Consider the following 27,464-nt stretch of genomic DNA (forward strand, 5'->3'; position numbering starts at 1 on the left):
TTTCTAAATGTTACATAAGAAATTTTATATACATAAAATTAATTTTTAAAACAACATTTAAAAAAACAAATACAATTTTTTTACTATTTATATATATACTTATATATATATATATATAATTAATAATATATATTTATTAAATATATATTATTAAAAATTTTGAGTATTATTAATTATATATATGTTTAATTAAACTATATCATACGTAAACGTAACTGTGTAAAATTTCAATCAACAATTACTCTAGTAGCAACAAAAATTGAAATCTCGTTCGCGTGCTTCGGAAGGCAACCATGGTTTATAAACGTGTCCATCGGCTTCTTTGCTAGCCATATATGTAAAGAAAGTTCTTTTGAATGACGCGGACGGAAATTTTCCATGTTCCATGGTACTCCACATCATACGGGCGTAAGAAACGCGCGATTTACGCACTTCGCTGTGATATGTCTCTCTGATCTTTTCAATCTGTTCGAAACACAAGTAATAATAAATTTGTTTTAATTAAAAAATAAATAATTAGTTTAGAACTTAAAATATATAATTAAAGAAATTGATATCGAAGTAAAGAACAATTTATGAAAAATAGGAGAAAGGAAACAAAATTTGAAAAAAAAAGAACAAATGAGAGAATCTCATGTAAAGTATATATACGACTTTTATATAAAAATTCGCAGATAATAAAAATGATAATTGACCTTTTTCCTTATCCTGTCAACTTGATCATAAGTCAATCTCTTTAGTTGATGTTTTGTCATGTGCAATGATGGTTTCTCGATCTCCATTTTTTGCAAGTTTATTAATTCCCAAGTGGTACGGGTCGCTTGCATCAAATTTTCTAGAAAAACAAGAAAAAAATAAATAATTGTAGGGAACAATTAGAAATAAACAAACGACGTTTTAATTCGTCGCCACCAAAAAGTACTTTTGTCCGTTTCCGAGAAAACAACACCCTCCCTGTACATGAGCCAATCTTGAAGCTGCGGCATTAGATAACATTTCGGCAATTTGGCGAATGCATAACCTTCTGCAGCCATTTTCTTTAATTCAACCTGAAATTTTATATACACATATATTTTAGATTCTACATAATTTAATCTGAACAATTTTGATACGGCATTCGTAAATAAAATAATTGATATCGATATACTTTGAAATTATCATGCAGACTAAAAAGATCCATAAAAATACCTTCATTATCGTTATAAGATCAGATTTATTGTTTATATATTTTTTATCGCCGCCGCCGTTTATTCGATGATTTCCATGATCAATCTGTTCTGCTGTCTTATCGATCACTTGTCTGTATGGTACATTTTGCTGATGGCCGACCTCGCCAACAGCTCCTTCGGAATATTTATTCTCTTCGCGAACTACTTTACCAGTAATTTCCTTACGCGATGCGTCTTTATGATATACTATTTTGCTGCTATTCTTCTTGCTCAATGATTTTAATTTCATTATCGCTTTGGACGTTTCTTTCTTTACATTTGTGTGACTTTCCTTCGTGTCATCTTTCTTCTTTTCGATTTTCTTTATCAATTTCTGATCGTCGAATACTTCTGGATCATCGCGAGTCGTTGAATAAGATGCAGTTTGCTCATTCTTATCTCCGTAAATCAGCTTAAATGCTTCATCTCTAGCTCTCTTTCTACGTTCCATTTCTTCTTTCAAGATATCTTCCTTCCTGGGCAATGGACCTGGTGGAATGTTTGTTGGCGACCAATGTCGATGCGGAGCGGCAATTCGTAAAATATCTTTCTCACTAGATACGGGTGTTTGGAACGGCGTGGACATTTTCAGACCATCGACTATTTTCTGAGGTGACGACATAGAAACATCTTCTGCCACACCTGATATGCAATACTTGATGTCGTCTTTCTTATCTTCTCGCGGGATTCTTTTTACATCTGATATAATAAACTTTTTGTTCTCTATCATCGGTCTTGAAAGATCAGCAATGTGCATAAAAGATTGCTTCTTCAAAGCCTTCAGTCTTTGTTGGCGCGCCTTCCATTCGGTTTTTTCTTCATTTTGCTCTATAATCTTTCTTTCGTGTTTACATTCGCACACGGGCTTTACTACTTTCAATCTGCGAGGTCTGCAATAACCCATATGATGTTCAATAATATGAACTGCTTGCTAATATCGTCGTTATTAATTATGTTTGAATGATAAGTTGGAAATTAAATGTTAGAACAATTAAAGAAAATACCCAGACAACACGCATGTCCCAAATCGGGACACCCGATTTCAAACATTGTGTTCGCTGAGTAAAAAGCATATATAGAGTCGCAATTGACAATGAGTGTTAACGTTAAAAACATATGTATAATTTATGATAAAATCAAAACTACATAGGTACATACGTTTCGATCTATTATATCAGACCATCTTCAGTGTAAAAAACCGTTTTATTTTTTAGTTTATATATTTTACTGCTAATTTTTAAATTTTGATATTATTTTTACACCGAAGATGGTCTTATAATAAATCGAAACGTAATGTATGTAATTTTGATTTTATCATCAAAGATTAAAAATTAACGGCAAAATATAAACTGAAAAATAAAAGCGGCTAGTTCGGATAAACTTGCAACGTTAATTACGTAAGCGCTAAATACTTAGGTGTCGAGAAGTCAAAAAGTCACATTGTGTGTGTGTGTGTAATTGTATAAAAATTCAAATGCTATATAGTTTGTATGATCAAAAATTAAGAGATAAAAAATAAAATTTAAATCTGGATGCGAACATCAAAGTTCGAATATTATTCTTTTTAAATAGAAAGGTTTCTTTGTCTAAAATTTGGACGTAATCAAAGTCGTGATTAGTTTGTAAGCGATGGCAGGAAATAACAGACGGCGAACAAGACTTTGTATTAATGTCAGATTGATGTTCTTTTTATTGACTCTTCCTATTCAAAAAGAATAATATCTGAGAGATGGCACACATTAAGCGATAACCCTCTGCATTAAACATACAGAATGATACCGAACTGTTATCCGATTACCTTCTGACCTTGAATCTGTTTCCATCCTATATTAGCTTCATTTATTCCCCATTCATTCTCATTTCCCCTCTTTTCCTCACTGTTTTATATGTACGAACATGTTCTCCCGTATCTATTAGTCGGATATCTGTCCGACCGTTTTGTATTAACTGCAGCCTTACAACATGATTTGCCATAAGGAAATCACAGGCCTTCTCTTCACAACTTTGATGTATGTATCCATAATTAATTTTCATTTTTTATCTCTTACCTAATTTTTAACTGCGCATGCTAGCATATTAAAATTTTTAAGTGTGACTTTTCGACTTCTCAACACCAAAGTATTTAGCGCTTACGTAATTATAACGTTGCGAGTTTATGCGAACTATGAACTGTATTATCTTTTAGTGATTTAGTCTATACTTTACCGCGTTAATTTTTAACCTTCGACATTATTCTTACATTAAAGATGATGTATTTAACGCTTTATCTACTCAACAACAGACCGTATGTATGTAGTTTTGATTTTATCATAAATACAATGTTTTCAATGTTAATACCCAGTTGCGCGGCTCTATGATTCTTACTTTCATTAGTTAATTTAATAATTGCCTGAACCTTTAATATTTAATTGGAATATTAAATTAGTATCTTATTAAAATAAACTTATTAATTATTGAGAATTTAATATTGCAAATTTGAATTTACTAAATGATTAATATAACAAAATTTTGACTTTAATAATTACAATTTCGCGTTAGCCTAATCTTTTTTCTTACTAACCTGGCACTACGAGCAATTTTCTTACAGGACGTCCAGCAAGGAGCGTTATTGTCGCGCTGCGTAAAATAATCCATCAATGTTGTATCCTTCAACGCTATCTTCCATCTTTCCTCTGGTGATTTGGACTCCATTAATTTCTCTCGAGTCTCTTCAAGGTTTCGCTGCTGATTAATAAGATCTTTTTTTGTGACGGCGTTGTTACAATTGCATAATTTTGATTTTCTCCGTATCTTTTCTACCAAGCTTTTGGGTCCAGAATACTTTTCTATCAGCTTCAATGTTTTATCCGTAGCTTCGCTAACACACATGTCATACGGCGATTCGAGAAGATCATATTCTGGAACGTATTCATCACTTCTTCGGGGACTAACGGGTGGCGTGACATAAAGAACACCGTCAATAATTCTGTTCTCTTCCTCCAATCTCATTCTTCTAGCTTTTCTCCCACCTATTTTCCTTTCCATCAAACCGCTTACATTATACATAAGAATCTTTTTCTTATTTCTGTTTTCTCTACATTGGCATGGTCGTCCTCCAGGACGAACCGCCATCGTTTCCAAAGGATAATCCGGTTCGCAGAGATAGGCCAGAGTCTTCTTCGCCGGAAGTTCCTGCTCCGACTTCGTTCTCCAACCGCAAGGTTCCTTTTTTATTCTTTGGTTCGGTTCTTCGTCGTCGGCAGCTGACGAATCGACTATTTCTTCGATTTTCTCTTCTGGATTACGTTGATTAATTGCCGACAACTCTCCTGGGAGAATTGCCGGTTGGATGTTTTCTAAAATGCCCGCGAAAGACTTAAACATATTCTTTAATTTTGCCATTTCTCGCTTGCGATTATCGATTTCCTCAGCTTCATTTATTATATTTTTCTTTTTCTTCCTTAAGCTGTGTTTGGTCAGCTTATTAATTTTGTTAGATTGCTTAGTTGGATTGTTAGGTAATGATGATTTTGTTTGTTGCTTCTTTCCCATTTTCAATATTGTCATCAAATCAGAAACTTTACTCGACAATTTTGTACCTCTTTTATTAATTGCAATCTTTTTTAATGATGTCGGTTTATTTTTCTTCATATCTTTCATTTCTTTTTTTATTTTCTTTGATGATTTTGAGAAGATTTTATAAGTTTTTTTATTATTTTTCTTATCTTGTGTAATATTTTTAATTTTCTGCAGTTCTTTTGAGGAAGAAAAGTCATTTTGTCTTTCTTGCGTTTTTAATGGCAAAGAAGTGGGCCATGCTGGAAGTGTCAACTTCAAAGTTGTTTCATAGTCTGTTTTCGTTATTTTTGCCTTGGGCGCAGTTCGCGATATGTTCCAGGGATCGTCGTAAGCAGAATAATCAGGGTCAGGAATGAATTTATCATTTTTTCTCTCCGTAACATCCTTTCTTAAAACTTGAGTCTTTTCCTTTGCTTCAATAAATGCAGTCTTTTCTTTTACTTCTTCTTCTTCTTCTTCTCCTCGTTTTTCTATTTTTCTCCTCTCCATCCTTGTTATTTCCTTCGTGAAAGGAATGTACCTGCAGAATTTATCTCCAGGATATGTCTTGCAAGAATATGCACCCAGCTCATCTGGTCTGTACTTCTTTCCGGGACACAATCCTTCTTCCTTCGTCCAAGGAATGTCGTCCTTGCTCGCAGACAGATTTATGTCCTTATCAGTCATTTGCTGAATAGCACACGAACAAGGTGGAACATTCCTGACGGGTTGAGGTATCGGAGGTTCAGGCGTTCGTGGTATTTTGTCCTTCTGAATACCCGATATATAGTATTGAGTTTGCCCAGCCTGTTTGGTAACGCCACTGATAATGATGTTTGTTTTAATCTCATCCTCCTCGTTAACTGGTGATCCTGTTGCACTCTGCCCTGAGGATTGCATTGCCATCGAATCCGCGAAGTGTCTATCGCAAAAACGTCCTTGTATTTTATTTCATGTCATTTCATTTTTAAAACTTTAATTTTTTGAGTTCTACTTTTTGAGTTTAACTTTTTAAATTTTGGAAAGAAAGAATTATAAGATTAAAAATTGAATCTTAAATTAGTATTAGATCTTAAAAGTCATCAAAGTTTTACAGATTTCAGAATCTAAAACTCCAGAATTAGAATCGAAGGGTATCAGTAGTAAAAAATGTAAACATTCATATTTTCAAAAATTTCAAAATTAATATTAAAATTTCTAATAGAGTTATAATTTATTCAATTGGTTGTAAACGTCAAATTATATAATAACCATTATAATTTAAACATCCATTTAATTAAGTTATCTAATCTAAAACACAATCTAAATCTAGTCTTTTTATAATAATCTCTCTCACGTATTTTTCTCTCCATTCTGCTCTGCATTAATCAACGTCTCGCCAATCTCGCTTTGTTGCAATTTTTCATCAAACTTTCTTGTTTGTCGACATGAGCAGCAACTATCGCAAACGGGGCCAAGAAATGCTGATTTTATAGTTGCCTGTACATTTTTGACTAATTTGTCAGCTTCTTCCTCCAACTGTCTATAGTCTTCATCAGCGTTTTGCAGCCATTCTTGCCAATTTATTGACAGATTTTCTCTGCCAATGGGAAAAACCTTTTTAAATTGGTCGAGTTTCAGCACTGCGAAAAATTTTTCGTCGCTGTTGCTTGGTGTCACATTGGCCACGCCCGTGATTTCATAAGTTACAGGATAATCGTGTGAACCCTTGGATACGCCAGCTATCATGTAATGAGCGTCCTTCTTTCCTAGCCAGGATTTTTGGCCCACTCCTGGCGGTTTCGGCGGGCCTAAAGTTTATCGAACATTTAAAGTTTCATTTTTAATGCTTATATAGATATTAATATATTTTTTGTTATATGAATTTCCTATTTTCAATTTTAAAAAAGCAATAAAATTGCAATAATTTATACCGTAAATTTTATATTCCGTGGTTCCTGGTTTTTCTCTAAGATTCCTAGTCGTAGAACTAAATTTTTTGCCATCGTCTGGCGATCGAAAAATGTTAAAAGTTGCTGATTTTACCGTTTCCACACTTTGTTCTCTTGAGGAATCTTTGAAGTTTATATGTTGAACAATATTTATTACATTTATTTATGAGAATTGATACTTTAATCAATTTATATTTATTTATTATGCTGTTAAAATACACCAACTAATCGCTATGTTTAAAAGTCTACTACATATTCTGTATTTAATTAATCTTTTTTTACCTTTCTGATCGTACGTAGTTGAGGAAACTTTTTGCAATTTTTTCATACTGATTTCTTCAAGATGCTCGGTGGAAATATCTTTTTTCCGCTTTTTAATCTCTGATCTATCATTAATAAAAAACTGGCCATATTTGTTTAATGGCAAGATTATTTTCGGAATTGCAGTTAGTTTACATTGTTTTCGCCATTTCCGTAAAGCATTTCGATAACCGGCCCAATCAGGCCGTGTAAATAATTCTTCCTTATAAGGACAGCTACTTTTTCGCCTCGCCAGACATGTTATTAGTTCTGCTAAAATATGTATTACAGCTAAGCGAATAATATCTACTTATTTTTAATAATAAATAATTTTGAGATAATTAATAATAATAATTTATAATAACGGTAATTGTACTAATTATGATATTAAATATGTAAAGATAGTAAATTAAAAATTTTAATAATATTTTTCAATGTTGCAAAATTACGTTTTGGTGGCAATCTTGGCATAGTTATTGCTGGCAATCTCCTATGTAATTCCTTCACTGTCTCTGGCAGCGTTAAAAATGCAATGGCCGATAATATTATCCTCTCGTTACAATCGTAAACTTTTTCTGTAGTGAGTTAAATCATTCTCTTGTATAATTATCATAAATGATTTCGTTAAAGAATGTCTTATAAAAATAACTCTATATATTAATTATGTTAGTTTTATTTTAAGATATGAGATATACTATATCCCTCCTCGCAGAAATCACTTCCCGTTAAGATTCGGTAAATTTCTCGCAGAAAATCAACGCTATTTAAGTTGCTCGCTTTGTGCAACTCTTTTATAGTGCTCGGCTTTAATTTGAAGAACGTTGAAATGACGCCGATAGCTATCAGTGTCGTTTGCGTGCCAGTTGCCTTTGTCTCTTCGTAATCAGTGCGCATTACATTTTCCAGTGTCATTAAATTCCTCATCTACGAATTTATACAACTTAATTTTGAAATATATAGAGCATCATGTAACTACAATTTTATTTTAATTAGAGATCTCTTGAAAATCAAGATCGAGAGACAATATTTCATTTAAATGAGAGTAATTTTGCTATCTTAGAAAGAGTCATCTTCCATCACATTTTTATTAAACTTTCATTTGTCGAAATAGAATCGCAGTTTGAAATCGTATATTTTTTTACATCATACTTGATTCGGGGAAAAATCTTGGTACCATCGTGGACCTGTCTTCAGCTTTGGGAAGAATTTGTCGCCTATAGAAAAAGAAAATAATATTACAAATATTAATGTATTAATTTAAGATATGCGATTACAAATTGAACGTTAATAACATCTATTAAAATCTTCTTAAACTGTATTTTTCCTTTTTTTCTCAACTATCTTCTATTCTCAAACAGCTATAATTCTTTAAGCTTTCTTCTTTCGTATTGTTCTTCCATCACATTTATCATTTAACCATACATACGTAGAATAAAAATGTTTGCAATTTGCATATAAACTTTCCTTATTGCAAATGCATATGCAAGTTATCACACAATAGAATTGAGAGGATATGAACAGTTTACATGCAAAGTAAATATGTTTTGATGCTGATATATGTATAAACAAGTAACAATATAAGATATAAAAAATGCAAGATTTTATCGCAAACATAATGACATTACGCACTATGGCGCGTAATAACGTGTTGCTGATATTATGCTGATTGAATTTTGCTGTTATCAACACTATGCTCAAACAGCCGCATAAGAAAGATAATACCTGCGTTCGTTTATTCCCAATAGCTCCCAATGTGAATAAACGAACGCAGACTTTGATATATTATTCCACCCAGTAATAAAATGATTGTATAAAATAATTAATGCAAAATAAAATAAAATAATCATATTTCACCTATGTCGCTTTTTTAAATATCGATCTTATTGGCATTACAGCGATAAAATAATTTTTTTTATTTAAAGGATCCAATTTTTAATCTTGTGTTTTCGCTGTTAGACATAACATTCGAGATAAATAAATAATATATACGAAATGCATTTAATAAAAAAAAAAATTTTTTTTAGTACTCGACAACAGTTTTATTCTCGAGGCTTAATGAAGAAGGCTCACGTTTCTTCTTTCCCATTTTTATCGCCTTCTTGGTTGCCTCCTTGTAAATTCTTTTCTTTTCTGCCCAGAAGATATCCTTTGCCAATGCAACTTCATCCTCTAAAAAGTGCCTTATATAGCGATTGTTTCTACTGATCTTGGAATAATTTAATCTGCTATTCTTTGATCGTCGTTGCTGATCGCCTGCGTTTGACGTCCTTATTTTTGCGGGCTTCTTCTTCTCCCGGGAAAGTCGGGACGTGGAAAATTTCATTTGCATTTTAGTCACCGGACATTCGTGCACGGAAGTGATTGCCATTAGTGAAGATTTGTAGGGCGGCATTCGTTGATCGTATCGCGAGAGAGGGTCGAAATGATCCCAAGAACAGCAAAACCCGAACGGCTTCAACCTCGAATCTTTCTTCGGCCATTTTTCTCGAAAAATTGTATCCGATGAATAATTATTTTTTCTTCTAGCTGTCGGCAGGCTGTATAGATGTAAAGATATAAAGATTATTCGTTCGATGCTGACAGAGTTAATGAGAATTATATAACAGTAATTATATGGAAAAGAAAATATCTATACAGTTAAAAGATACAAAAATAATAAACTTAAAATTTATACATAAAATTCTATAAATGTGACTGTACGCATAATTAAGAGAAAAAGATAATAAAATTAAAATTATATATAAAATATTTTGTTAATGTGACTCTATGTAATTAAGAATTTCGGCTAATTAATAATTTGTTTTAATCTAACGGCATTAAATGCTTACTTAGTGCGTTGGAACGACAGTCCCGTGCTGGAAGCCTTTAAAGAAATTTTAGACATATTTGAAGCAAAACTGAATTGATCCTCTTTGATTAAATATATTTCTGAATTAAGTTAATTTTTTGTAATTAATACTTGTCAATTTGGTGGTTATAAAAAACATGACTAAAATTTAATAGGTTGTGTCTGAGCGAATGAAGTTTTGGATAAATTCAGAGTGAAATTTCAACTTCATTTTGTTATAAGCATGACCAACTTTAGACAATCTATAATTTGCTTCATATTTCAGAGAATAGTATTTTATTTCGAAAAATCCGACGACTTTCAACGAAACTCTTAAAAATGTGACCATTTTGATTGGCATATCAAAAAATGCAACGTTTCTTCTTCTCTTCGTCGATCCTTCTTCGATAAACTCTCTCTCTCTTTTTCTTATATAATCTGACAACAGATTGTAGGCAAAAACCGAGGAAAATTCGTCATTTCATAAACATTTAAATGAACTGCATCATTCAATTGGTCACGAAATAATGGATCTTGAGTGGATGAGCTGATTCTGCAGTCAATCTCCTATTGTTCTATTAACAGTATCTTTTACATTTTTGCTGATATTCTATCGACAATTTGCAACAGACACTTTCAAAATATGTTCTCGACAGATTCGGCTGTCCGGGTTATTGTAACTAATGTTAAAAAAAAATAAGAAATTACAGCTTTAAAAAAAAAAGTAGTCAACGTTACCGATTCAGTTAACGTAGCAGAAAATAACGTTAAGTAAGCAGAATTCATCATGCTGTGAGCATAACTTCCTAAACCTAAACCCTAAACCATTACCTGACTCTGTATAAAACTATGTAGAACGCATATGGCAGATATACTAAAATAGAAACGTGGACGGTATTTAAATGGAACAAAAAAACTGCTTCTTCACTCGATTTTTACTCTAATATGCATGTGAACTAGCGAATACAGAGTGGTGGTAAAGTTCAAACGGAATCAAAGTAGTATAGTATTGCAATTGAGGACAATCGAGATTAAATACATAATAGTGATCGATGCACAAATGGTCGGTACCGACATAGAATTGTGACCAATATCAATGTCCAATTTCCAATTGTGATCGATACGCAATCGATTCAACCACGATTGTCTTCTGCAATCGCAATGCTGTTTGATTTCGTTTGAATTTCATCACCGCTTTGTATTCGTTTCACACAATGTATATTACAGTAAAAACCGAATAAAGAAACAGTTTCCTAAGGCAGTGTACTTTTGACACAGTGTAATTTTGGTTAGACCGTGTCCGTCGCGTTCTCTGGAAATAGAAGGAAAACGTATTCAATATGGCGGAGGCGCTTCGTCTCTTGCCGCGCGGGCAACGTCTCGCGCCGAGTGCGCCGCGCGTCGCTGCGCGTCCCGCGCTCTTAATTTCACGATTATATACATTTGCGTACTTCGAGAAGGAAATAATATGCTCGCCTTTTAGTACGATTGTCACTTTGCATTCTAGCGAATAGGCGTATTAATATTTCCGGCTGACATATGCGATATTCGCCGACATTCGCGACCGGTATACGCTCTGAATCTATGCTACGCGATAGGTACTGCAGTAAATAATGAACGCGAGGTTCATATACGTACATTGTTACCGTTTAAAGTTTAAAGTGAGTTAGTGAGTCGCGACGCCACTCGTTCCGCGCGGAGCCGATCTCTATCCAACGTCCGCCGTCCGCCGCGTTCTGGAAACGAAGGGGTAGCGTAATCAAAATGGCGAGGGCGCTTCGTTTTCCGCGCGGTCAACTTCACGCGCCAAGATCGACGCGACGTCGCTACGCGCCGTTTTTAACTTTGCGATTATGCATTTTCCGTATTTCGAAAATCAAATACTATATATGCTTACCTTTTATTACGATTGTCGAGTATTAACAAGTATTCTTTATTTTACAAATTACTTTAATTTTAATGTACACATTATTTAGCACATTTACAATGCAAATATTACTTATGTCGGTTGTCGGAACGCAGCTCATGGGCTAATAAGAAAATTTTTTTTTTTTGAAAACGAATTCTCCTGATTGGACCATCAGAAGCAAAATTAAAATTAAAAGAATTTCTGATTTATTGTAAAAATAAAAATTTATTTATTTAATTTTTAAGAAAAGATGACCACAAATCAAAGAAGAACTTATTATGTTATGTATTTATTATAATATTAATCATTACATCGTTAAATTGCAATTAAAGTTATTGAGAGAACAATTATCATATATTTCTGTTATAATAATAATGTATATTATATGTTATCAATGCAAAAATTAATTATTGCTAAGATAACAAATATGATATTATAAATACATCGCTTATTCAGAAGTATTTCAAAATTGGTTTGACACGAAGAACATCACAACCCAATTGGCAGGAAAGCTTACTATTATGTGGTAAAACTTGGCACAACACTTTGCGCAAATCGGTCCCATTTTGCTGCAAAAAAAATGGAAATTTAATATTGTAAAATTAACTGCTTTATATTTGAATTATAAATGTTTATGTATTATAAAACACGTTATTTCTGGCAAATTTTCTACACTGTAAAATTATTCGGGTATAAAAGAAATAAATTTTTACCTCTAATAAGAAATGAACGATAACATCAAAACTGCGGATAAACGTTTGAACGAGCTGTAATGTAGATTTAATGTTGCTACCACATTTTCCAGTACTGAGAATTTCATCATAATTACATGAAGGTCCATTAGTCATTTTTATATCTGATTTTTTGCCTGCCACCACACCATCATGTTCTGTGGAATTCTTATTTCGGTTTTCATTGCTGTGGCTTCCGTTAATAATCCCGTCTTCCCCGTTATTATGATTAGTATTTTCTCTTTTTACATCATTATTTCTACCTCCCGTATGATCACCAGATTGTTTACCTTTATCATAATTGCTGCTGTTCCCTTCTTTTTCTCCACTATTCTTAGTTTTAGTCTGTTCTGACGCTTTTTGCTCTTTGGTTTCGTTATCTCTGTGTGATATTACGATGCTTCCTCCTTTTACGTGACTGTTACTATTTCCGTTTCCATTGTTACGTCCTTTATCGCTGCCACTGTGTTGTCCATCTTTGCCATGTAATATTGTAATATTTTCTCCTCTCTCCATATCATTGCCGTTCTCTCTCTTTTTTCCACTGTTTTTAATTTCATTTTCTTTCGATGATTTTTTTACGTGACTGTTATCATTTCCGTTCCTATCGACATCTTCATCTGATTTTTCTTTATCCGAGAGTGGTATAACAATTATGTCTCCTTTGTCCCAATAACTATTCTTATTTTCTTCTAAATGTTTATTAGCAGTCCAGTTCATACTTGTTGAGCTTTGGTGTCCTTTCGATCCGTTATGCTTTGTGTGGTGTTCTTTGTGTTCTTCATGTTCTCTATATTTTTTACCCGTGACATCAGTTGATATCCCATCGCCAAGATCAGCAGATATTTTATCGGTATCAAGTGATGTCTTGTGATCTGCATGGTCGCTTTCAGCGTTTCCACCTAAAATATGAGTAATCGATCCCCAAATTCCACTACTATTAAATTCTTCTGCAGATTTTTGGTGTTTTTTGGATTTGTCATGTTTGTCATCGGAGTGTTCTTTTTCTGAAGGTCTCTTGTTGTGGTTGCCCGACATTCCAATATCCAAGCCGCCATTCCCGCCAAGCGATATTCCAAAGCCTGCATCACTTCCACCAAGCGACAATTTAGGCTTGAGCCCTATTCCTCCTGCAGAAAATGTTTAATAATAACACTTAAATAACAATAACACTTGTAAAAGTGATAAAATTGGCATTTCTTAATAATTGTACAAAATAATGAATAACGGTAACACATATTAAGAACTCTTTATCATATATTATATCTCAAACCTTCAAAATTTCTTTTATTATAAAACTTGGATTATTAGTTTTCGTTTAATTACCTTCAATATTTAAGCCTATTTCCTTGCTATCTGACTCATCGCTCAATCCAATTATATTTAATAAACTGTGCGGTACTGTCACACCAATATTCTTTTTTAATTTTCCTCCTATTCCGCCTAAACCTGCAGAAACTGACGCATCATCTGAGAACGAAATACCCTATATGGAAAAAAGAAAGATTTAAGAATTAATAATCCAGAAAAGAACACATTGTTGTTATTTTTTCTAATTGTTTGCAAATAGTGAGTCGTATTATATACGTTTTTAAATAATATCTAATAGATTACAAATTCATTAATAAAATATTTAATAAAACATTTAATAAAATATACATACCCGAACTTGTCTTTTATAGTTCGGTAGGGCTAATATCTTGCCTACGAAAACTAACGACATAAGCATAAAAATACGCATACTTCTAACTGATAATACTAATTATTAAATAATAATCAGTTCGAAAATTATTTAGTAATTTCTGTACCCCAATAAGTTCTTAGCGAACCGAATAAATTGACTCGTCTACTTGTTTAGTGTTACCTTTTTATACTTGCGGATCGATAAAATTATGCAGAAATTTCTGAGTGTTAAACAACAGTCAGTTCGAAATATCGTAAATCTTTTTTCGTTCATTATGCATTCGTATTTTTGTATTCATGAAATGTATATGTATACGATAATGTAATTTATTTCAATTGCATCTTTACTCGTGATCTCTCTTATTATGTATCCGCCTGTAATAATTGGACATAGATAAGAAATGAATCATGTTCGAAAAGTTTTCGTAAATTAGTAGAAGTTATATTGCAAAATTGTACGGCAATATTTTTCAAGCGATATATATAGCTAAAGTCACATAATACTTCGCGCAATTTTCTGATAATGCAAACAGTTTCACTCGCCATTTGTACATGTAGCCTCGAATGCCGCGATAACATTGTACTGTCTGACATAAATACAACCATGCAAATTAATGTGTAAATTTGTACGTGCAGTGCCACTGAATTTATATTCGTGTTCTTTTAAAAGCTATTTACAAATTGTATATATATGCACGGCACAAAAGAGATATATTTAAGTGTTCACACTGTGTATTCATGATGTATTTACACATAGGATTTTATTCTTACTGTTTTATGATTCCATATATCATTGTTTTCTCAGATATCGATTTATGGCTAACGTTGTTTTTATATACGGCCTCTGCCTCGAAGATGGCCTGGTGTCGAGCAATTCCATACAGTGTCATAACTCTTGCCCTCTCGATAGTTGCAGTATTTGCGAGGATATCCTAACAAGACCGATCTTGCACACGAGACTCGGTACGCCATTCACATGAGAATGAGAAGGCAAGCTCAGAAGAATATTGTTTCTGCCACTGGGCTGTCCCCACCTAAAATTTTATTAAATATAAGAATTATTAAATGCCATACGATAAAGCTAATTCAACTAATGATATATAACTCATCTTAGCAGGAACAAATAACGATTATAGCAATTAATTTTTATAAATATTTTTAAGATACAGTTATGAAAATGCTTATTGTTTTTTTATGATAAAAATGTATTTCCTATAATTAAACGGTTACACACAAAAATATTACAGACAATATAGATATAATAAAATAAAACGTCTTTCTCCAAACATATATATATATATATAATATATATATATATTTATATATATATTTTTTGAATTTTGTTAAGTATAATTTGTTTCATTTAATTTATGTTTGTATGTATTCAATTATTCTTACTCATTTCTCACTTCTTCAAACTATTGCCTCTTGATTTTCTGTTCAATGATGATAATTCATTTAAGATAAATTTATCTATCTGTCCTTCCATTTCGTACCAGTGCTGAAAATTAATCGAGCTTGTTAAATACATATATATATCTAGTCGTAAAAATAACGTCTTTAAATCACGTCTGCCTAGTTAGCCCCAAACTTGATCAAAATTTAACGAATAAATTATATAATAATGTGTGCTATATTTATGCGCTCTTCAAACTCGTAAGAAAAGAATTGTACATTTGTTTCGTTTTTAGTAAAAACAATGTTTTTTTAAATATAATAACACAAAAATTAAGCCAAATGAATTTAAACAAAATAAATTGTTGGAGGTTAGGTAAGGCTATCAGTAAGCCCTTCCCCCCATGCTAATCACGAACAATTCTGAAAACCAAATATACAGGATTTATACGTTGTCGTATCAGAAGTATAATCTCGATTTTTGTGCTATAGTATTTCCTAGTAAAGGACTTCCCTCTCACAATTAGTGCAGATGGTAATATTCTTTTATAACTATTAAAAATACCAAAATATTAAATTACTTAACCATGCACAATACACACCCGAATTGTGTGCGCTATTATCTTGAGATTGAGATAATTTTGATTTTTCCGCTGCATTTTGTCTCACGTATGTATACATATGTATCTCACATCTCACACATGTGATTGCATGTGATCCACAATAGCGTCTGCTAACGCTCGTTTTATTGCGCATGTACGAGCGTCTCTCAACCCTTTCCTTTTTTCCTCTTTTCTTTGTTCCTTTCTTTCAGACCTGTCTCAGCTGTTTCAGCATCCTTCAGTTCGGTCGGTACGGTCAGGTCGGTCGGTACGGTCCGTTCGCGCGTCACGCGTGACTGTGGTGAACACGTTGTGAACACGTGTGAATTGGTGTGAATGCGAGCGAATTGTGGCAATCGTTGGGAATGCCGGTGTTTGGCAGATTGTTCTGGATTGTTCTTCGAATGATTCATCGTTCGCTCTCGGTCGCCCGTCGCCCGTTGATATTTGTTCCTCCGTGAAGACGAATCAGGGTGTTTTTGGCGAAGGCTCCTCCCTGCCTTGCGGTTTACACACAACGACATCATCGACGAGGACGCGATTCCCTCGCAGTTCTAGCGCAAAGTGTTGAATAAAAATTCGTTGCGACACGCTTGACGCTTAAATAAAATTAATCAGGTGTGTGCGAAGTCATAGATGGTAAGGTTACGCGAAGCCCAAACGCCGGAGTTAAAGGAAAAAAATATAAACAAACACACGAGAAGGAACAAAATAATTTATTCGAATTTCTTTTTTTCTTTGTAACTTTCTTACAACAATCTGTAGAAATAAAATTTCGCGTGTCTTATTTTATAGGAGCTATCTGAGAAGATTGCAAATTGCCAATGTGCTTTGTTCCTGGTTGAGATAACACTGATCTTTCTTAACCAGTGATTTGACTAATCCGATGCGTTATCTGCTTGAGCCAATTCGAGTTCATTTAAGATCATTATTCACATTTGTTCCCGACAATACCCAGAGACATTTCTTCGGCAGTGCAGCAAATCTGTTGGGTTCAGCGCGATCGTCCCGGGCTTGCGGTATGCCGAAGGAGACAAAAATTGTGATTGTTGGAGCTGGGGCATCTGGCATTGCGGCTGCCTCCAGGCTGTTGAGGAGAGGAGTGAGCGACTTTGTGATACTAGAGGCCAACGATAGAATTGGTGGTAGAATAAATACCACAAACTTTGGTAAATAATAATCTTCTTAATTGACTCTGAATCAGTTTAGCTCCGCGTGTTGTCTTTTGATATCAAGATAGTTTTGCAATTTTTTAACTTTTGATATTTAAGAAAATTTGGAGTCTCAGACGTCTGAGTACTTCAATATTTCCAGGTGAGTATGTGGTGGATCTCGGCGCTCAATGGGTCCATGGAGAATCTGGAAACGTGGTGTTTGAACTTGCCTCCAAACATGATTTGTTGAGTTCAGACGCAGGTTTGCTCGATCCCACCAAGTATGAATTTGCCACTGTTAATGGTGAAATAATGCCCGTGGAGGAAAGTAGTGCAGCTGTGAGGATTCATCGTAATCTTCTGGATAAAATAAAACCGGAGGATCTCAAAGAGGTAACGGGATCTTATGGCGACTACTTAATAAGAAAGTGAGTACTTTTTGTCTAGGAAGGATATGTATTTAAATAATTGCAATACGAATTATTTGGGAAATAAGGTAAAGCATAAGCAACATGTTCGTTTATTTTATTAACATAAGAGGAATAGGCTGCAAAAAAATCTTGCAAAAATTTGAATTTATAATAGCCCTTCATGAAATTCTTGTACTTTATAAGCCTATAAAGTTTTTACTCCAAAAATTTAACTTGCAATTAAAACACAATATTATACCTATAAAAAAAAAGATCAATATTATAGATTTTATAGATATCAGGTATTATATAGAGATTATAGAAGGTTTTTTTAAAAAGATATGAGCCCTGAAATTTTTATTTTCATCCAAACACTCACGGTTTTCATATCAAATTTTATGGAAGAGAATATTGTTCACGAAATCGTCAATATCACTTTCACGAAACCACGCTTGCAACGTGGGATGCAGACTTGCTTGCACAATCGTATAAACATCTTTATCAGGCACAATACATCTGATAACAGAAACAAAAACAAATTAACAAAGGCATTTGTCATACATATTCTGTGTGCACATTAATTGTAAACAAATATAAGCGATATATTATAAACGCTTATCAAAGATTTATCGTATATTTGTTATTTACTAATTTGCTATCAGAGACTCATCAATTTATATGTACCTCACACGATTGTTGCAGCATTGATTTCTTACGTATTCATATCTCAACAAGGAATATATGTACTTCAAATATTTTGTATCCAATTTGTTGTGCATTTGTTCATGCATTTTCACAGGGTTGTTGATCCTTTCAATGTATCCTCTTGTTAGTATTGGTATAATATAATCTACCTGAAAGTAGATTAAATAATTATAGTACTTAATGTAAAAAATTTGATAAAATTAGCAGAATTCAAAAAATCAATTTCAATGTTTAAAGTTCAGTTCTTCAGATTGGAGATTGAGCAAAGTGCTTACAATCCTTCTCCATAAAAATTGCAATTTTAACAAAATTGAGCGAAAACCGAGATCCATATAGAACTGCTTTTCTCTAGAAGACCATGTCTCAATTCGAGACATCAAAGAAGAAGGAGAAATTAATTTACCTGATTGAAACAATCGTCTATAAATTCTTCAGCTCTACTATAGACATGTTTCTCTTGTTCTTGCAACGTAAGCACGCCTATTCGTGGTTGTTTAGACCTGAATATCTTTGTAATGCACTCAGCAGTTGGCAAACCGTCATGAGCAAAAGTCAGCATAACTATACAGCCATATGTTTGTTCATGCTGATATGATAAAATATAATATTAAAAAAATGTTGATTAAAATTCTTGCTATCTGTTAGCAAAATTTCGCGAATATATAAATTAGTCGAGCAACCTTCTTCTGTTGATTATCTTGTGGTGTGTACATTGATTCACTTTCTTGGATTCCGGTTTTGCATTCTACTGTCAAAATGGGACTCAGGACTAATGGTGCTCTTGGCATATGTCCAGGTTGAATTATTTCAGATCCTAAATGAAAAACGAATAATTAATATAATTAAGTATATAATTATTACATTTTTGGAGCTTTATCTTCCAAACTTGACTTTAATTCATAATTTATTCTGTAACGCCAAGAAAAACATGCTACTGTTCTTTACTCTACCATCTTGGCTTGTGACATGTTGCGACGCAACATTGACTAGATCGCGCACATGATCCTTAATTTGGTTTATTATATCGAGTCGTTGCATTTTTTGCAAAGCACTCAGAATTTTGTCCATTGTTGCCTCCGGAGACTGCACGTAAGTCAAAAGCACGTAATACGTTGGATCCTGGAGCCCTTTGAAGTCATAATCTATGCACTAAGCAATAAAATGACGGTATAATATTGTACTTATTATTATTATTATTCTATAATACATGTATGATTTGAATTTGTATGCATACTTATTATATATATATATATATATATATATATATAATTGTCATTTCTCTAATAATCTTACGCGTATCTGTTCCATCGTTAAGCCCATGTGTGCTGCAAACTCCTGCCATCCGTCGTAAATCTTCCCTGTTGCTGTGGAGCTCAGCAGCAAGCATAGTCTCTGCAGTGTAGCCTTGCCAATGTGCTCGAACAAGTACGCAGCGTGAACGCGCGATAATTCTCTCTGTATATTCGCAACGGTTGTATCTAAGTCTGGTGGTCTCTCCACTTCGTTTCTCAGCTTCTCCAGTTCTGGATCTACTTTCCTAGAATTATTCTTTTCGTTGAAGTTCACATTTTTCTCAAGACGACACTCACTTGTATAATATTTAATAGTATCTAAATTTATAAGAAATCATTTTTTTATTAGGTTTGAGATGATAGTAAAATAGCAATCTAAGATTCAGAAATGTTGTTACCTTTTTGCAAACATTCTACTGTGCCTTGCTGAGTTTTATTGGCAATAAAAGTTTTTAGTAGGATTTGATTGTATTACCGTCGTAGTTTGGTTTTCCAATGATTTGCACAGACTATACAGTATATTTCCATGACTGAAATATTTCAAGATTTATATAAAAAATATATATATCTCAAATTGAACAACTTAGTCCATTAGAATCCAAGTATCACTTAGAGGCTATGCTGTCTTCATATGTGACAGAATGATTGCGACATGCTACTGGTGTCAGTCAGTGCTTCTCCCCACCACACTACTACAGTTGAGTACAAGGTTGACGATGACTCATCCTTGTTATCTACCCGCTTAAAATTTGAATTAGAGGAAATTATGAAGTATAAGAATTCTTGTCTTTATTCAACAAAATTTGCTTATGATCCAATAAATTTGCTAAATAATCGTTTTTTGAGTATGTAAGCATAAGCACAGTGGATATATAAAAATCATGAGTGCAAAGTTAAATTAAATATACTGCTTAACAGAGTAATGTTTATAAAATATTGTTGCAACAGCTAAGAAATAAAGATAAAAAAGAGAGAGAGAAAAGATATCTTAAATATTTGCAATTTATTTTAGAGGAAAGACCCTCATTATGAGACAGGATTTTAATATGAGATATTTTAAGGTAAAAGGACTTATATAAGCCCCATCTTTTGATCCCACCATGTAAAAAACCCGCCATCTCATATTAGGATCCTGTCTCATAATAGGGGTCTCTATTATTTTACATTTATTTAATATTTAAAATAAAATGTATATATATATATATTGTGTATAGGTATAATATTATGGTAATACATTATGATAATTAATTTAATTATCACACACATTAATGTTGTAGATATTATGAAGCTTTTGACGAGAACCCTTTCATGAATCGTACTCGAGTTGCTGACTATTTAGCTTGGATAGAAAAGATGGAAAACTCTATAGAATGTAGCGACACATGGTTTGACGTTTCTGCGAAAGGTATGGCAGAATACTGGGACTGCGAAGGCGATCCTGCGTTGAACTGGAAAGATCGTGGCTATAAAACGATTTTAGATCTGTTAATGGTAAGAAATCACTTGAATATCCAACTAGAAACATTATTTTACAAAATACTGAGAGAACCTTTCAAAAATATTTAAAATATATATTCGATTAAAACGAAGTAATGTTCAAAAAGTTTAAAATTTAGTTGCAAGAATGAAGATTAATTCACTTATAAAACAAGAAAAAAGGATTAATTATATACGGAAAATATATAAAAATATATATAAAATAGAAGTTAAAATTATACGCTATTTGAAAATTAAGTTAATGTTCAGTAATATATATATTTGTATATATATATATACCTATAATATATATATATATATATATATATATATATATTCTACAATATATATGTAGGTCCAGAGGTATGTTCCGGAACTGTTTACGTTTTTTGAAATGTACAGTCCTGGAATATAACGCATATATATGTAATCAGATTCAAAAAACTGTCCCGAAAATTGCCGTAGGACATCAATTTTTTCCAGGACAGTCCTGGAAACTGCCAAATGTCCCGGAATATACCGATATCAAAAATAAAAGTCCCGGAACATACTTCCGGACCTACATATATATATAATCTATATATATTTGTAGTACATTTTACTACATATTTATTACGTTTTAATAAATTAATGAATTATTAGTACATATCTTATCAATTATTTTAGCAATCTCTTTTTCTAATCAAGCATATGTGATTATTTTATTAGCAAAATATTCCGAACGCAGAGGAACGCTTGCCAGTGATGGAAAGGATAGAGTTCGGAAAAGTTGTGGCAACTATCAATTATAGTTCAGGCGAGAACGTGACGGTGACTACCAGAGATGGATGCGAATATTTCACGCGGCATGTAATATTCACTGGGTCTCTAGGTGTTCTGAAGGAGAAACATTCTACAATGTTCGTGCCACCCTTATCGCAGAAGAAACAACGGGCGATAGAGGTTTTATTAACAATACAGTACTGTAAAATAAAATGGCATGTTATGTGTATATGTTGATGTTAATTAACATCATTATATCGTAGGGATTAAATATTGGAACAGCGAACAAGGTTTACCTTGAATTTCCGCATAGATGGTGGCCGGAGGATAAAGTCACCTTTGATTTTATCTGGCCAGAAAAAGTTAAAGAGGAATTCTTGCAAACCTATGGTCAAGTAAGCAAATATTCGAGTGTCTAATCTAAGAATGTCTCTGAATGTCTGTCTAAGCTTGCAGATTATAACGAATAATTTGTTTGAAAGTCAATTTCTACGATTTTTTCCCTATCCTTTTACTAATATCGTCAAATATTTGTTTTAGAGTAGCGAGTGGCTCTGTGACGTGTTCTCGTTCTTCACTGTGGCTTATCAGCCGAATCTTTTATGTGCTTGGATAACTGGAAAAAACGCGAGACACATGGAAACCTTATCGGATGTTGACGTATACGACGGATTGTATTTATTGTTAAATAAATCATTGGGAGAACATTACAATGTTGTGAAACCAACAAGAATATTAAGGTTATTATTAATTTTCCATTGAAACTGATTGAAAGAAAAATAATTAGATCCGCTTTAATTTATGGCCTTGCTATATTGCCTGTTTTTTTTTTTAACTTTTAGATCTAAATGGTATACCGATGAACATTTTCGAGGCTCGTATAGTTTCCAAAGCATGGTTTCCGAACAAATGGATGTAAAACCGAGAGATCTGGCCGAACCAATTATGAGTGGAAATAAACCTGTATGTATCCAAAACTAAAGATAACATAATATTTTTCATTATTTGACATATTATAGTTAGTCTCCTCATCGTTTTATGTTGATTCTTCATTTTGTAAAAAAATCAAGATATGTTCTATTTTTAGCCTTAGCCTGTCATGTAGTTTTATCTTATATAAGTTGAATCGTATTGTAAAAGAAAGACTATTGACATTGACGAAATTAATCATGATTAGATAATTCTTTTCGCTGGAGAAGCTACGCACGATCATTATTATTCCACTGTACACGGCGCCGTGGAAACTGGTTTCCGCGAAGCGGATAGACTAATCAACTTTGAAAGGTAAGATTATGTCGATTGAAATTCATTTAAAGCTTAATATCAATAGTGTAATAAATACAATATTATAATAACGCTTAAAGCATTCATTTTTATCACATTGATTAATTATTATTTTACTTAATCAAATACGTTTTAAAAATTGCGAAAAACTTGATTTTTTAAACATTTTTTGTCACAAAGTTTTTAATTTTTTAAAATCAAAACTGTTATAGTATATTTTTCACTAAAGTGTGATTTTTTCCAGTTTGATAAAATTCAATAAAAAAAAGGGAATGATCTGTAAAGTAAAATTTAGTTTATAAAAGATGTGTAATGTATCTCTCTCTGTGGAATCATATTTAATGCATAATAAATTAATAATCCTTTCCGCTTATTTTTGCATGATCTCGTGTTGTGTTGTATTACGTTATTATGTCTAGCTTATTAATGTTTGGATATTTTATTTTATATGAAACTTTTTTTTAATAGAAGTAGGTTTCTCTGCTTAATTTATTGTTATTTTTAAACATATCAGTTTTAAATCTTGCACAATAATACTTTTGCAATTATATTTACATTGATTGCATGCTTTTTCTTAGGCAATTAAACGCCCACCTCTAGCTACATCTTCTACAACTACACCCTCATAATGAACGGGATTACGGGAAACTAGAAATATTTTACAATTTGTAATATTCGCAACAGGCGAATATATTTAAGGCATGGGTGACTACGGTACTTGTTTGTAAGATGTAGACATTTGTATAAAATATGTAAACATTTGTATAAAACTACTTTTTGTACATTATAATAATGTAAATTTTAACATCGTGTAAATTGATGTAAAAGGGAAAATATAATTTACATGAACTTGATGAACTACATGTCATAACGTTATTAGTGAGAGGAATACTACTCGTATTTATTATTTATTTATTTATTGCGTTTATTATATGTATGTATTTATTATTCGTGTCTTTTGTTATAGACCATTATTACAGGCGAGACTATCTTCAAATGAATAGTGCAGTTTACTTATACGTAGCTTTTATAGAATAGAAAGTTAGGGTACTAAAACTCGTATTAGGAAAATAACACACCGTGTATACGTGTATATATTTGTGTGTATTTATCTAATTGTAAGATTTAGACTAATTTCTTCGGATGACATAGAACGTGCGATCGCTTAGATCAACTGACGATTGACAATTTCGACCAAGCGTTGCGGATAGAGATTGACGCGAGCGCGAGAAGAATGGAAACAACGAGAGTCGTGATAGTAGGCGCAGGAATCGCAGGATTGGCAGCGGCGAAAACTCTGGAGGATGCGGGATTTACAGATTATCTTCTCCTCGAAGGTACACGCACATAATATTCCTGAAAAATTTAAAATTAATGTTTTATTCAATCTGATCTGACTAGTCTCTCTTTGAGACAACATTATAAATAAATAATAGTATAAAAACTTATATAAGATAGAAAAATAGATCTGAATATACAAAAAAAGATAAAAATAAAACAACATTTTCCGGATTATGTCATTTCACAGCCCAAAACGTGGTTGGAGGAAGAATTCATTCCGTTCCATGGGGTAATGGCTGGATAGATTGCGGGGCACAATTTTTGCACGGTGACAAGAGCAGGCTTGCTCAGTATTGTCTCAACAGTGATTTACTGTCGAACATTCAAGGCACGGACGGCGATGGAATTTTCTTGCGCGACGATGGAACGATCATGAACGAGAGCTTGGTTCGCGAAGTCGACGATCTCGTGCGAACCGTCTCGGACGATCTCTGCGAATCTCGATGGCCTCTGAAGAAGCAGGAGAATATCGGTTCTATCATGAGAACTAGATTTGAGGATTATTTACACGAAAGAGACGATTCTCCGATGGAGAAGAAGATGAAGGAGGAAATTTTCGATTGGAACGTACGGTTTCTCCTGGTGGATAACTGCTGCCACTCGTTGGACGATTTATCGGCAATTCTTTGGGGGAAGTTCAAGGTAAACTCAATTTTTAAGTCAACGTTTCAGAATAAGGGCACTGTATAAAAACAACAATGATTTCCACAGTACGTTGGTGGACCGGAACATTTGCTCTTCAAGTCCGGTTACAGTTCCTTGACGAATCTCCTCGTTGACAATCTGAATGAGCGAAAAGTGCGTTTAGCTACCCCCGTGGAAACCATTCACTGGCGGGACTCCGTTGACTCTCCAAACGATTCTCCAATCATTGTAAAGACTTTCGAAGGGACGCAAATTCTCACCGATGCGGTCATAGTCACTTGCTCGCTCGGCTATTTAAAAGAGAACCACCGGAAGATGTTCCAGCCGCTGTTACCGAGTCGTCTGACCGTCGCGATTGAAGACCTCGGTTTCGGAACCATCAATAAGATTTTCCTGGACTTCGGCGAACCTTGGTGGCAAAAAGACGTGAATGGTTTCCAGTTGCTCTGGCGTAGGGACGCCGATCATCAATCCTTGCCGGAGTGGACCAAGGACCTCACAGGATTTGACGTCCTGCCGACTCATCCGGCCACTCTTATAGTATGGGTCGGTGGGCGAGGTGCATGTATCGTCGAGGATTTATCGGAGGAGACAATTGCACAAGATTGCAGGAACCTATTGACACGTTATTTGCGGTGTCGCAATTTTCCACCAGTAAAGAAATGCGTCCGAACCAAATGGAACGGGAATAGATACGTGAGAGGCGGTTATAGTCATATCACGAAGAGCTGCGAGGAGGATAACGTCTCGCCTAGAACGTTAGCCGAGCCAGTCTGGGCGACAATGTTGCAAAATAACACGAAGAGGAAAAAGGTGAGATCATAGTACAACGCATTTTTTCAATCTTAAATTTTCCAGTCCTAAAAGATATCAATGATCTGTGTGATGGGTTTTCAAGACTTTTGATGCTATGTTATTAAGATAACTCGAAGTTATGAAAAAAATTATCGTCTAATTTATAAATTTTTGCAAATATGGCAGAATTTACCAGTCATACTGTTCGCCGGCGAAGCTACGCATGACGAGTTCTACTCGACAACGCACGGAGCTTACGAGACGGGAATCCATCAAGCTGAAGTATTTTTACAACATCATACGAACATCAAGTAAATACATAAATAGGTCGATATGTAAATATGTAAATACTAGCACAATAAATTTGTTTAAATTTGCAGGAGCCATTGTCCTGTTTGTTACAAAATTAATAATAGTCATTATTAATAAGTCATTAATAATAAAATTTTCGTACTACTTTGTGTATGTATATGTTCCATATGTAATCATTTATTATTAAATATATATAATTAAATTTATTAAATATCAACTAATTTCCTATTTATTTAATAAATTTATTTAGTAACTTTTATTTCTTGTATTTCGACTTCTACTTCTTCGCGCAACGCTGTGCATATCACATTTTCACTTTTTATTCCACAAGTATATTATTTCTTATGTCTCTACGTATTGGTGAGTATTATTGGATTGGCTTGCCTTTTTCCTGTTTTTTCGCTATTTTCTTATCTCATCAATTTTTGCGGAATACACTAACTGATTTATCCGCTTCGACCAATTGCGTCAGAATCGGTGATTCCCAATAGGCCAATCAAGCGATCGAAGATGAACAGCGCCCACTTGACATCACTTGACATTTATTCTTGACGAATGTCAGTCCGCATCTATCCTTTCTTCCTTCCTTTCCTTTTTCTTATTTTGTTGCAAGAATGTTACGGAGCAAGGGCAGGCACTTCGTGTTTCAAATGCATTCAGTCATACTACGAATATTCAAGATTTATGATCAGCAATTAATAAAACATTACATTATTAAGAATTAAAATTAAATCTTTCATTGGTCCTGTTACTAAGAATTTTTTTTAAATATATCTAACATAACAATTATATAAATTTATATAATTGTGTTAACTTTATGGATGAATAATGAAATATCCATATTCAAAATATATTGCGTTCATAATTATACTTTATACTTGCAAAGTTACTATTATGTTATAACACACTCTAAATCGTACTTGTTACAATTTTAACAGACATACATAACTCTGTTGAGATGTTATAATTTAATTCTTAGTGTAATTAACGATAGCTACTTTGTTTTGTCAATTGCGATTGACCCTGCTACTGAAAACTGCAACGTTGATATCTCAGATAAAGTCCATGACCTCGGGACTGTTAGGACCGCTCCCCACCCTGATCTTCCACACGCTCTTGTCTTCGTCTCTTTCTGCTTTTTTTTATACCTATCGCCTTCTTCCAT

General features: G+C 33.4%; 4 protein-coding genes and 1 long non-coding RNA gene across 11 annotated transcripts; 1 reads left to right on the forward strand and 4 right to left on the reverse strand.

Moving 5' to 3' along the window:
• Positions 1-132: 132 nt before the first annotated feature.
• LOC143904119 (uncharacterized) lies at positions 133-11,611 on the reverse strand. 3 transcript variants are annotated; one of them, XM_077418445.1, is made up of 14 exons: positions 11,442-11,611; positions 9,805-9,839; positions 9,047-9,513; positions 8,126-8,190; positions 7,672-7,900; positions 7,426-7,551; positions 6,959-7,249; positions 6,659-6,799; positions 6,082-6,535; positions 3,769-5,667; positions 1,189-2,098; positions 923-1,049; positions 696-835; positions 133-465 (listed from the first exon to the last, which is right to left on the reverse strand). In XM_077418445.1, exons 3-14 carry the CDS (start codon positions 9,366-9,368, stop codon positions 244-246), a joined length of 4,926 nt encoding a protein of 1,641 aa, XP_077274571.1. In that variant the 5' UTR covers positions 9,369-9,513; positions 9,805-9,839; positions 11,442-11,611; the 3' UTR covers positions 133-243. The 3 variants fall into 3 exon arrangements, with proteins under 3 accessions (XP_077274571.1, XP_077274572.1, XP_077274570.1); XM_077418446.1 differs by lacking the exon at positions 9,805-9,839; XM_077418444.1 differs by lacking the exon at positions 11,442-11,611 and having other exon boundaries at positions 9,805-9,875.
• LOC143904120 (spermine oxidase) lies at positions 3,057-26,366 on the forward strand. 3 transcript variants are annotated; one of them, XM_077418447.1, is made up of 13 exons: positions 3,057-3,217; positions 17,099-17,292; positions 17,438-17,705; positions 20,962-21,175; positions 21,869-22,102; positions 22,186-22,317; positions 22,463-22,662; positions 22,765-22,885; positions 23,100-23,206; positions 24,359-24,543; positions 24,735-25,189; positions 25,259-26,005; positions 26,174-26,366. In XM_077418447.1, exons 1-13 carry the CDS (start codon positions 3,171-3,173, stop codon positions 26,300-26,302), a joined length of 3,033 nt encoding a protein of 1,010 aa, XP_077274573.1. In that variant the 5' UTR covers positions 3,057-3,170; the 3' UTR covers positions 26,303-26,366. The 3 variants fall into 3 exon arrangements, with proteins under 3 accessions (XP_077274573.1, XP_077274574.1, XP_077274575.1); XM_077418448.1 differs by lacking the exon at positions 3,057-3,217 and adding an exon at positions 16,365-16,741; XM_077418449.1 differs by lacking the exons at positions 3,057-3,217; positions 17,099-17,292; positions 17,438-17,705 and adding an exon at positions 20,241-20,381.
• On the reverse strand, positions 11,862-16,268 carry LOC143904125 (uncharacterized). Of its 3 annotated transcripts, XM_077418461.1 has the most exons (7): positions 16,124-16,268; positions 15,525-15,627; positions 14,898-15,160; positions 14,308-14,501; positions 13,770-13,929; positions 12,426-13,573; positions 12,041-12,281 (listed from the first exon to the last, which is right to left on the reverse strand). In XM_077418461.1, exons 4-7 carry the CDS (start codon positions 14,398-14,400, stop codon positions 12,165-12,167), a joined length of 1,518 nt encoding a protein of 505 aa, XP_077274587.1. In that variant the 5' UTR covers positions 14,401-14,501; positions 14,898-15,160; positions 15,525-15,627; positions 16,124-16,268; the 3' UTR covers positions 12,041-12,164. The 3 variants fall into 3 exon arrangements, with proteins under 3 accessions (XP_077274588.1, XP_077274590.1, XP_077274587.1); XM_077418462.1 differs by lacking the exons at positions 14,898-15,160; positions 15,525-15,627; positions 16,124-16,268 and having other exon boundaries at positions 11,862-12,281; positions 14,308-14,858; XM_077418464.1 differs by lacking the exons at positions 14,898-15,160; positions 15,525-15,627; positions 16,124-16,268 and having other exon boundaries at positions 11,865-12,281; positions 14,107-14,857.
• Positions 17,758-20,222, reverse strand: LOC143904127 (uncharacterized). Its single transcript, XM_077418467.1, has 8 exons — positions 20,083-20,222; positions 19,686-19,929; positions 19,343-19,541; positions 19,073-19,206; positions 18,796-18,978; positions 18,372-18,541; positions 18,067-18,203; positions 17,758-17,946 (listed from the first exon to the last, which is right to left on the reverse strand). The coding sequence occupies exons 1-7, from the start codon at positions 20,094-20,096 to the stop codon at positions 18,077-18,079; spliced, it is 1,071 nt and encodes a 356-aa protein (XP_077274593.1). The 5' UTR covers positions 20,097-20,222; the 3' UTR covers positions 17,758-17,946; positions 18,067-18,076.
• Positions 24,138-27,463, reverse strand: LOC143904131 (uncharacterized). The gene is made up of 2 exons (XR_013258855.1): positions 26,684-27,463; positions 24,138-24,562 (listed from the first exon to the last, which is right to left on the reverse strand). It is a non-coding gene; the product is annotated as an uncharacterized LOC143904131 (long non-coding RNA).
• Between the last annotated feature and the right edge of the window lies 1 nt (position 27,464).

The sequence above is a fragment of the Temnothorax americanus genome, unplaced genomic scaffold, assembly GCF_048541705.1.
Source record: "Temnothorax americanus isolate GAGA-0224 unplaced genomic scaffold, ASM4854170v1 Scaffold5, whole genome shotgun sequence".
In the NCBI taxonomy this organism is placed as follows: domain Eukaryota; kingdom Metazoa; phylum Arthropoda; class Insecta; order Hymenoptera; family Formicidae; genus Temnothorax; species Temnothorax americanus.